The 12,267-nt window shown below is 39.2% G+C and overlaps 1 protein-coding gene across 4 annotated transcripts in view; it reads left to right on the top strand.

Moving 5' to 3' along the window:
• The window catches only part of MYO9A (myosin IXA), a 464,628-nt gene that overhangs the window by 298,202 nt on the left and 154,159 nt on the right, over nt 1–12,267 (top strand). For all 4 annotated transcript variants that reach the window (XM_073363174.1, XM_073363176.1, XM_073363175.1 and 1 more), the window contains one exon: nt 8,148–8,264. In XM_073363174.1, the coding sequence (XP_073219275.1) occupies nt 8,148–8,264 (117 nt within the window). The remainder of the gene's footprint in view (nt 1–8,147; nt 8,265–12,267) is intronic.

Below are 12,267 nucleotides of genomic sequence, written 5' to 3' on the forward strand. Positions count from 1 at the left end.
TTTGAGATGCCTAGGACCTGATTTTTCAGAGTACTTAGCATTATATAGCAGATTATAATATTCAAGCTGTGAGTTCTCAGTCATTCCGCAGTTTAGGCCCCAGGGACTCAAGTTGGGCACCCAGAAAATGAGGAACACATAATTAATGACCACTTCTGAAAAATATGGTTTAAGTGACTTGCTTAGCATCATATATGAACTCTGTGGCAGAGGCAGGGATAGAATCTAGTTCTCCAGGGCAGAGTTCAACTGTCTTTACCATGAGATCCTTTCTCTTCCTGCAATTCCCTGCTTTGTTCATTACCCATCTGTCAACTTCTGCAACAATGAGACAGGGATCCTACAGACAAGTCTCTTTCGTTATACAACCCTTATTCATCCCCACATCAGGTCAATCTGTGCACTGAATGAGGCAGAGGCTCTGTGGAAAAAATAGGTGGTCATGTAATTAAATACTGTATCATAACGTTGCATATGCCATCTCAATTATGATGTTTCCTGTTTAATGCTTGACTTTTCCACATTAATATTCTTTTAACATAGTTTTTTATGTGTACAATTTCCTAATTTAAAAAAAAAGACTGAAAAAAGAAATTCCATCTGTAGCTAGATCTGCAACTGCTAGCAGCAAATATCTCTAACAGTTGGTGATGGGATGTTGGATGAGCCGGGCTCTCAGTTACTACAGAGCATTGTTTCCCAGGTGTCTGGCTGGTGGGTCTTCCCCACATGCTCAGGGTCTAACTGATTGCCATATTTGGGGTTAGGAAGAAATTTCCCCCCAGGTCAGATGGGCAGAGACCCAGGGGTTTTTTCATCTCCCCCTGCAGCATGGGGCACAGATTGCTTGCAGATTTAAACTAGTGTGAATGGTGAATTCTGTGCAACTTGAAATCTTTAAATCATGATTTGTGGTCTTCAGTAACTCAGCCAGAGGTTAAGGGGTCTATTACAGGAATGGGTGGGTGAAGTGGAGGAGTTCAGACTAGATGATCATGATGGTCCCTTCTGACCTTAAAGTCTGAGTTTTTGAGCTTCATATTGACATCTACCTGGATCATCAGCAGGGTTGGAACATTATATCCACCATACAGACTTCTTCCATGTCCACTAATAGAGTAGCTGATAGCAGTAGCAGGTTATCATACTCTGTGTGGGCCAGCACTAAAGGAAGATGGGACATTGTGCCAGTGGGTTTCACAAATATTTGCTAACAGCAGAGGTATGGTGAGATTCGGGAATCTTGGGTTCCATTCCAGGCTCTGGAGGGGAGTGTGCACTATTGGGCACAGACTCATCTGCTCATTTTCCCCAAACTTGACCCCTTATGCTCCCTCCTCTTCAACTTGTCCCTGTCCCAGTCCTATCTCTTCTCTATCTCTGGCTCCTTGTCTCAGTCCCATTCTCCTTGCTTACCTAGTCCCAATTTCTTACGGCTGACTTCTTGTCCAATCTGCATTTCCCCTCCCACCACTGGCTCCAAGTTTCCTTCCATGGCATCCTCATCTAATCCGTTTCCCTCCCCACTAGTTTCTAGTTCATCTCCTTGTCCTCCCATTTCCCTGGTCCAGCCAGTCCCAGTCTCCACCTCTCCCTCCAGCTTCTTTTCCAATCTGTGTCCCGCCTCCAGCCAATTGGATCCCAGTCCCTGCCTCTTCCATTGCCACCAGAACCATCCTCCCTACCCCCCAGCTTTGAGTCTCCTTCCCCAGCCACTTCCAGTCATCCCCCTCAAACTCCTTGTCAGTTTCTCTTCTCCTCTGCCACCCACCATTCCCAGTCTTATCAGACTCAGCCCAATCTACTACCTTCCCTCGCCAATGATTTAGCTCCTGTCTTCTCTTCATTCAGATTGGATAGCCACCTACTCTCAGATCCAGTGCCTGCTCCAGCCCCAAGCATTTGGGAACAGTCTGTACAGGGATCTCCAGCTTCATCTCTGTAGCCATAGGCTGGAGTCATGCTCGGACTCAGTCACTCTGCGGGGATTGTGCATGTACAGCTCAGCTGCTCTGTGGGGATGGCACATGTTGTCCGGTCAGGATTAGAAGCTTTGAGAGGCTTGAGCTTGCTCAGTTAGGACAGAGTCTTCTAAGATTTTAAGTATTAAGCTCTAGCAAGTCTCTACTGAGCATGTGTGAATCACAATTCTTCAGAAGCTTATAACTTGGCCAAAATTGGGTACTTTTTTTTCTAGAATGGAAAAGGAATATCCCTCACATAAAGGCCACCCCTCTGCCAAATTTCAAATCCCTGCTCCAAACTATGGCGGTACTAGAGCATTTCAAAGAACACTCAAGAGTTTAACATGGGCAAAACAATGTATTTTTCCCTAGCCTCATTCTCAGAAACAAGTAGACTGTTTTGGCTGAAATTTTCAAAAGAAACAAGCCCAAACCCTTCAGCCGAAAGGGAGACACCTATCATGAAAAATCTGAGCCCAAATGGTTAGTTTGGCAACATTTATAAGCAACTAAAAACAAGGTCTTATCATGGGATGTGTTGGGCAACCTTAATAAGAAGTACTACCAGCCCTGCCAGTAATAAAAAAAAATTTCTCCACAAATTTAGTCTGTAAATGTAGGAAACCTATTGATTAAAGCATGTCTCTTTAGCATGTCTCATGAATCACTGAATTACAATGTGTTTAATCTACACTGCTTTTTGAATCAATAAGCAGTTGCTATGCTTTCTTGATCCCAGAAGGATTACTTTGGCACTGTATGTACTATTTTCATTTTACTAATTTATTTTTTTACATAGTTTTCTAAGTGACATTACATTACACATTTTGTGTAGGAATCCCATAGCAAGACATCCAAAACAGACAAGAGGCTGTGGATTACAAAAGCTGACTCATAACATGAAGCAGAACTTTTTTAATGAAACATTCACTGGCAGACTCAAACAGAATTGCCTGTTTTGGTGGATGCATTAACCTCAAATAAAGAAGCTAGATTAAGAACCCAATAAGAGTCCATTTGTTTTTGTGCAAGGGAGAGTGGTAGCTGCAAGCAGAGTTCTTTGGTTTTCCGGTTGTGGGTTTGAGAAAAGTGGCAAAGAGATGTGATGGAGTTAAAGACTGGCAGAAACATTTGTCCTCAAGCAACAGGGCTAAAAATCAGTTAAATGAAGGGAAAAGAGAGAACTTGGGCAACAAGCCATGCACAAATAATATCATCTGCATGTAACATACAGCATTGTCATGTAACACACAACCCTTCATGCACGCACCCTCACCATGTCACATTAATTCATTTATCAAGGGGTATGATTGTTAGAACTTCCATATTGTAAATGTGTTTCTCTTTTAGATAATTAAAACATGCCATTCGCTGTAATATCAAGGCAGTATATTAATCTAGATGTGAACATGTACCCCATCCTTTGGATATCACAAAGGTAGTTACTTTCTCTAGTCTATGCATGTCTGTAGCACAGAGAAACCAATCTTTTGTGTCATTAGCAACATTCATTTGCACCACCAATTTAAATGGAATCATGTCAGGGAGAAGTTCAGTTATTAATTCAGCTAGAAAAGAATGTTGAAATTTGTAATGCCTATAGTCAAAGATTGATTAAGAATGTGGAGTCAATAGGAATTAAGTATATGCTTCAACTTAAGTGTGTATTTTAAATGCTTTACTTCATGGGGAAGGACTTACACACTTAGTTCTCTGCTTTCCTGAATAGGAGGCCTATAATTGTAATGAGACAAACCTAAATGTGACACATAACTTGTGTAGTTGAAATAAAGAACTTCTTCTGACTCATTGAACTTCCTTGACTCTACCATCCTTTGATTATGTTGTTACCCCTAATACGTAAATGGCTGTGATGAATAGATTAAAAACAATAATAGGACTGGCAAAAGGTCATGAATTGTAGTACAGTTTTACTTTTAGTCCTTCTGGATTTCAGAGACCTTGTGGAGTAAAACGGAATCTTTCATCTGTCTCCACTGTAGCATATAGTAATGCATTGAGAACATCTGACATTAATAAGTGATAAAGTAAAAAAAAGAAATGGAAACTTGTTCTCCAAGCAAATTTAAAAAATCCTGTAGGCAAGTCTTGTTTAATCACACTGCTCAAAGAGCAGCAACAATCTTTCCTTCTTTTAAATAAAAGCCTCATTATATTATATAGTTTGCTATCTAATTATGGGGAAGAGGGAAAGTTTGTTCTAAATGACATTACTCTCTTTACATGAACTGAATGAAATTGAGTGAGGTATTATGCATTAGGACTGATCCCAAAGGCAGTTATGTAAACAAAGAGCCTGATTCATAAAAAATGTACTCATTTCTATTCTGATACTTTTGAGCCTGTACTGTATCTAAGAGTTAAAGTGCTTTCTCTCATATTGCAAGCCACTTGAGATTTTCCTGTTAAAAAAGCTACCGCTGTGTGATGTACCCATACGGGTCACGACCACAGTTAGTAATCCATCTGGGTTTGTTGTGGTTCTCCGTCTTTTGACACTTGATTAATTTTTCATATACAGTGGGGAAAACTGAAATGGAAAGAGGAGTGTGTATGGGAAAACAAAACAGTGGCTCTAAAATGGAAGACTTTCCTAGCGAAGTTATGAGGCCTAGTAGATTTAAGTCAGAGGTTCTCCACTAAGAGGTTGGTTATCCTTCTAAAGACTCACAGGACATATCTTCCATAAAATTTAGAGATAGCTGTAACTTCAGTACTAAGGGGCAAATATAAGGCTACATCCCATTTTTATGTAAAATATATGCAGTTCTTTCTAATAGACTTGTGTGCATGTGTGTGTCTACAGACAAAAGTAACCTCTATTCCAAAAATTGGCAGTGGAGCCTGTAAATTACATCATTTACAACTATTTGTCTTCCCACTACAGGACTTCCTTTACCCATGCATCATCGATGCTCTGTAGGAGGGCGTCCCTCTGTGTGCTTTATCCTCGGCATACTTTAGAAAAGTGTGTAGGAACTTTTCTTCAATCTCTTGCATCTCACAAGGCCCACAGAGGACAAATCAGAAATTTCTGCAAAACCCCAGCCTCCACCTTCTTCTATGAGAAATATATATGGCCAAATCTGCTCTCATTTACACCAGTAGAAATCTAATGTAACTGCATTGCTGTCGATGGAGTTATTCTTGATTTAAGACAGTATAATTGAGAACAAAATTTGTCTGATAAGGAGCAATAAAATTGAAAATGAAATCCTTGTTTCATTTTCCACTAACACATTTTCTGACATATTTACACTTGTCTGTGCCAGGAGCTTTCTACCAGTTCACTTATAAACCTGTAGAACCCAAGGCTCCTAGAAATTCAGGTAGAAAACTTCATGATCTAGGTCCACAAATTATTTTATGTTGCCTAGGTCCTAGAAGTTAGCAAAGAGGCAGTACTCTCCTATATGCCTGCTAAGCTGCACTGTAACAGGGCTAATCTTGGGAGAAAAGGAGCAGCCTTCTTGTGCCCTTTCTCTACCCCTTTTCATGGGACTTAGGTACCATGGCTGTGGTGGGGTTACTGCATACTTAACTATGCCATTATTAGGTTTGCCAGGAAGGGAAAAGGTGGGCGAAGGAAGAGGAGTTGTTCTGTGCACCTCATATGGCCTGCACTAGGAGGAAACTTCACCTTTCATAACGTCACACTGTAAAATAGACAGGGCTGAAGTAAGGCTATTCCAGAACAAATCCTTATAACAGTAAGAAATGTTATCACATCTTGGTCACCATCTCTGATTTCCTCCATCAATTTGTCTTGGGTGGGGCATGATACGATGTAGTTCAGCATTAGGGAATTGGCTTGCAACGTTAGCAGATTCAATAAAATGAGGCAAAGACAGGGTTACCAAAATCTATCGAAAACACTTAAATTTGTTTAAATATTTCTGAGTAATGTTTGGAAAATGCATGGCCAGAAAAAAAAAAAGGTACTAAACCGAATTTTCAGGAAAGAGTATACATTTTGCTCAGAAAATGTAAAGCTCTGTTTATAAGATTCTTGATAAACTAACTGTTAAACCAATCAGGTTCCAAAACAAATATTAAACTACTGGATTTAGTTAGGAGCATAGAAAGAGCTGTTCTTCAGTACAACAAATTTCCTTCACTTTCATTGCTTGTATTTTTTTTTGTCGCACACAAGGTTTTTGGAAATGAGCAATCATTTGTTTTGGCATTGGCAAGTCATTCTTTTTTTTTTCTTTGACATTTTATAGCTTTATTTTGTTTGCTTATCAGAGAGTTGTGGTATATTGCCATTTAGCAAAAGATAGCCAAGGCAGGGTTAGTTACTTGCGGCATTGTACAGACTCTCACACATTTGTATGTTTGGGGCCATCCTCAGATTTACCCATTTTGAGTATGTGGAGGTGATGTTCTTGGTTTCATAAATGCCATCTGGTCGGCGAGAGAGAGGCCCTGGCTGACTGCAAGTAAGAGTTCACAGTTGGCCCAAGAGCACATGGCTGTGGTGAAAGAAGTTGGTATAAAGTACTCAAGGAAAAAAGAGGCAGCTTCCATTGAAACAGTAGTGAAAATCCAGTGATCCCACAATGTGATCTTTTTTCTTCTTTTGATTACTGCCTTGGTGAAATGAGGCCACTCTTGTAATGCACCCTGGCTGGAGTTGGGTTGAGTGAGGGTGAGTTTTTATCCTTGAAAACTTTTGGGATATAGATCTCCGTGTAGAGAACAGGAGGAAGGTAGGAAGGATGACATGGACAAAGAGTAAATTCTTTGAATAACTTCTCTCTCCTGTCTGTTAAATTGAGACAGAAGTTTCATTGCCTGCTTGAAAAGAAATATACCCCATTTATGCTCAGTGCTGTATTCTGAAAGTTCACTCAGTGTGAAGCATTGCAGTGCTGTGTATAATAGCTGGCAATTACGGTTGTAGTTTAAGGCTTTTGATTAAAATGGGTGTTTCTGAATCTCCTGATGTGAGAGACTATATCCATCACCAGAAGGGCTTGATATTCTTTCTTACTTGCACCATAGCTAAAAACAGCTCTGAGTTAATGCCACAGTCACCAATCGCTTCATAACATTTTAAGTAATTAACATATACAGCAGCCTTTGTATAAATGGCAAGGTAATAATTCAAGCCAGGGAATGGTAAACTGAGGGCCAAAATAGCTTCAGCAGGTTGTTAATGTCAGTAGGACCTCAAAGTATGAATTATCAACTCCTTCCTGCCCAGTACCTAAGTATCTGTTTCAGACAGCATATGTTTTTGGAAAAAACAAACTGCATATTGATATCTTAGTTCTTCCTTGCTTTTTAACCATTGTCAATCAAATGAAATCTCTTGCGACGCAGATGAAAGAGCATCACGACTTGGATGGTATTTCTAAAAAAGTATTATTCTTTATTCTGTGATGGCTGTTTGAAGAGCAGTAAATCTGCATATGGCTATGTCTACTCTGCAGGCCAATGTTGGTAGCATGTAGAGTATGTATAACTAGATGCCGCAGTGAAAAGCAAAGCCCTGTGTCCACACTGGCTCCCCACTGCTGGAGTCTCTCCCAGTGGTGGGGAAAGGCTTCTGCAGCAGGGAGGCAGCGGGATGCAACAGGGCTAAAAATAGAAATGTAGATGGGGGAGGCAGTGCTTGGGCTGTAGAGAGCCATGTAGGGTATATACCTGGGTAGATACTCATAGGCTTCAGGCACGTCTTTACTCACCTAAGCAGTATCTCACCATCTGTGCTGTTTTTAGCTGTGCTAGCAGTGCTAACCGTGTATGTACTTTACATACCACCACAAGAAGTATGCAGTGTAGATGGACCTTATAAGTGTGATTTGCAACTCCCGGGGTTGGAGCCAGCAGGTTTTAAGTATTCAGGAAGCCGAGTGATTCCATAGAGGCTCAGATCTCATCTGTGTCATTTATTGTATTCTCTGAGCTGGACTCCTGCATCATCCACCAGAGTAAAACCAGCCAAATTCAGGCGGAATAGTTCAGGCTTGGTTGAATAGACTGGTAATGAAGACAAATCACTAAGTGCTTCAGGAGCAGTGGAGCACATAATGAAGATAAAAGTTTTCTCTAAACTAAAGATGGATGTTGGACACACAACTTCTTTATTATTACGTAAACCAGTTTTAATGCAGGTAATTAATTATTTCTAATCCGTATTTTCATTTTTTCTAGGCTGTGACTGTGCGGAATTCCATGGCTAAATCACTGTACAGCGCGCTGTTTGATTGGATAGTTTTTCGAATTAATCATGCACTTTTGAATACAAAGGATGTGGAGGAAAGCACCAAGGTAACACCTGGATTCTCCTGCCAGCTTGTCAGGTTGAAAACTTCCTCTTGTAAAATGTATAACTTCAGGGTAAAACATTACCCAAACAATTGATGGCAAGTTGCCTGGCAAAGGGAGTAAAAGTTTCCTTGTGCAGCATTACCATTAACATTTTAAGAATGAGAACATAATTTTGATTTTTTAAAAGTGATGTTTTGTGAGTCGGGGCAGATCTTAACCTGTCATGAATTGTGTCGAAAACTGTAGGCCTTGAAGTGACTTGTGACTGGGAGCGGTTTTGTATTGGACACAAAAAGACACATGTGCCCCTGAAAAGGAATGCCAATCTCCATGTATTTAAAAGAATGTTAATGTAATGTTAATGCAGAATGTTAGCAACCTACACTGTTGAGAAGAAAATCAAACGAGGCTAGATGTGTGAATACTACTTGAAGGCATTATTAATGTGGTTGCTCTACTTTATTGATTTAAAGAACAGTACACAAATATTTTCTTCTGCCCTAAAGAGGCCCTGACTCTTGAATATTTATTTATTGAAAGCTAAGGGTATGGGTGGGTGTATTTTTAACTATTTATTTATTTATTTATTTAGGAAGTTTTAACATTTTTAAGGATCCTTACCATGTAAACATTAGAGACAATACAATAATTACAATGATGAGCTTCTGTTTAGAGAAACATTATACAGTAATACAATCATAGCTCTCTTTAATAGCATGTTACTATGTTAGAGTGAACGTCTTTAACCATGACATTGTCATTTCTAATTATTTTATTAAATCAAGTGAAATCTCTGATTACACATCTAACAAACCAGTCATATCAATTGAATGTTAATATTAAAAAAAAAAATTGGACAGGATGCAAGTGTGTGTGTGCATGCATGTGTGTGTAAATAATATATATATATACACACACGCGGCTAGTCCAGTTCCCTTGGTTTTTATGTTTTTGGCACAGGCCAGCAGAAGTACTCAGTCAGATGTCTTAGCTGACACCATGGATGCCAAAGAATGATTGTTTAGCTAAATGCTAACATTGTGTTTGAATTACTGTACAATTGGTTGAAATTACAGATCTTAACATAAGTCTGACCCTTTATTTTACTGCATTGAAATGCTTGTAATTTATATAGGAAAATAATTATGGTCTGTGTGCACAAATCTTTGTTTTTTGTAAAAATGAATGTTTAATATGTGGTGATGACTGTGTTGGCATGCAAGTTTGTTAAAATGGATAACATACTATGTTTCTTCTGGCTGCTCTCTCACTTTGGTATTTTACTGTAAATTTTACATTCTGTACAATTTCCAAGGGTCTGAAAGCTTTTCTTGGGGCTGTCTGAAGAGGGAATTTATGTATTTGGAGAGCATATAAGTTTGCTTTATTGTCAAGGGAATGTATATCTAAAATATTAACCAGATTAATTCACTACTACTTTCAAAAGTACATTTAAAAACACTAGCTATTCTTCAATATCTGTACGCATACTTGGGCTAGAACATTGTTACTTGTCTTACTGAACCTAGCTAGAATACTGTAAAAGAATTACCTGTTTGTTTATGGCAGCACATCAGGATGAAGAATAGAAATACATAAAAATAAGTTGATACATAACACTTTACAACTTCAAAGCATTTTCCAAACCTTTATTTATTAAGGTTAACTTTCACAACTCCCCAGAGAGGTAAGTAGAACTATGTATTATGTCCATTTTATAAGTAGTGGAACTGAAGCACAGAGCTTAAGGCCTTGTCTTCGTGGGAAAGTTAGCACAAAATAGCTAGAAGGCACTCAAAGGGCTTGTCTATATGGCAAGCCAGGATGTGAATGAATAGCACACCAGCTTGCTGCACAGCAATGTCCCGTGTGGATCCTGCTACAGCTCAGTGCAAGTAGAGGAGGTGCCCTCAAATATGTTCTTACCCCACGTTAGCTAACTTGGATTAAAACAGCAATGAAGACATGGCAGCTCGGCTTTTAACTTTAGTTAAAGCCTATAGGGGTGCTGGGTTGAACCGAAGCTGCTAACCCAAGTTAAAAGCCGAATTGCTGTGTTAGCTAAACCGAATTAAGACCACACCTTTGTTTGCAATGTAGACATACCCTAGATGTCCATCCCTCCCTCACCTGCTCATGTCTGTGCCTAACTGTCCTGAAAATCCAACTTTACTGGCTACAAAGACCTGAACATCCACCTCGGCTAGGATTGGGCCTGTTGCGCTGCTGTGGTAGCTGGAGATTTTGAGTGCCTCATGCTGGAGGCTGCAGAAGGAAGCAATCACCTAATTAAAAGTTCAGTTTTAGTGTAGCATAAAATAAGGACAAAAACACTGCTTTACTCACTCTGCCATACGAAGACACATGCAGCTACCAATAGGGAACAAAATGTTCTGGGATATTACTGAAATCAGGACAAACCCCCATTTTCAGTAAAATCAGCTGGGAAATCCCTATAAACCAAAACTTCTGGTCAACCTAATCAGAGTCTTTCTAAAATTCCCTGCGGTTTTCTCCTACTTTTACCGCTGGGTGTCTAATTTATGGTATTTAAAACAAAAACAAACCCTTTGGATAAGCTGTGTGATTTTGTTGGTTAGAAAAGCTGCACCTTCATTCCCTGTGCTAGACCTCATTTGCTGGTATTTCCCATCATCTGGCCTGAGTCAGCAGGCCAGTGAAAAGGGGGAAGAGAAGAGAATATTCATATCCTAAGAGGTAGGTTTATACTGTATATTGCACTGGCTCCTTTTTTGGACCTTCTCAGTCCAAATACACAATCTTTGTCCCACCAATGCTTTTCAAATCCCATATTGGAAGGATTTAGATCAGACCTTTGATTCATTTTTAGTAAATGTACAATAAATTATTCTGTATATTAAAAAAAAAAGTAGGATTTCGCTTCTCTTGCTTGCTGGCAGTTAGAATTTGTAGTTTGCTGTTCCTGACCTGAGTCTTGAGTTGCTGTAAGCTCTGTCCTTGTTCTGTAGTAATGTTGCTTTTTATCAGTTTTAGTGTGAGTCACTTGGTCTTATTGTGTATTCCTCATTTCCTGTGTTCCTGCTTCTATATCTTTTAGCTGTTTTACCATTGCTGATACGATTATCACCTTTTTTGTTCTTCAAGTCCCCACTCCTGTCCTTTATTAATGAGGTCATAGATTTTCCTTCTGGTATCAGCTATAGTATTAAAGCTTTCAGATAGCTCTTATTAATTTCTCTTTACCTTTTAACATATGTTAGGCTTTGTATGAGTCTCATCCTTAATGGTTAGCTAAAATAGTTTTGATGCTAATAATGCACTTGTACACCATGTGTTAAGGGGACCATTTTCCAGCTTGCTTTTAATCTTTGGCTTTTATCATTATTAATAGTAAATGGACTTTTCTCAGGTCCCCCAGTTTCTGCTAAAATGTGTTGTTGTAGTTTTCAGATGATTTTGAAAGTATGACATTTTTCAGATGAACAGATCAGCCTCTGCCCATAATGTTGTATGCCAATATATGGTATGGCTTGTAAATAATTTAAATAAACCAATCAGTTTAGGATTATCAGAGATTGACCTCAAAACAAGGTAAGATATGTTCCACACACAGACTTAAAATGTGTGTCTATTTATTGTTTTGCAGATCCCAATCTTCAGACACATGGCTCACTGACTCCCACTCAGGGTGACATCCCAGCATCTATTATGTGTGACATCACACGGTGTGGAATGCTGCTGTAGATTGGAGTCATCCTGTTAGGGAAAGTAAGGTCTGTTTTGTTTTGTTTTTTTACAATATCACACATTTGTGAAGTATTGTAAAACAAACAATTCTCCTCTAGAACTTAATTTATAGACCACTGCCAATTTGAAGTGGAATTCTGTGGCATTTTACATCATCAACATGAATGTTGAAGCGTCACACAAAGTGGGAGCCAACAATCTGTTACAGGTTTCAGAGTGGTAGCCGTGTTAGTCTGTACCAGCAAAAAGAACAAGGAGTACTTGTGGCACCTTA

This window comes from Lepidochelys kempii, chromosome 10 (assembly GCF_965140265.1).
Source record: "Lepidochelys kempii isolate rLepKem1 chromosome 10, rLepKem1.hap2, whole genome shotgun sequence".
Lineage (NCBI taxonomy): Eukaryota > Metazoa > Chordata > Testudines > Cheloniidae > Lepidochelys > Lepidochelys kempii.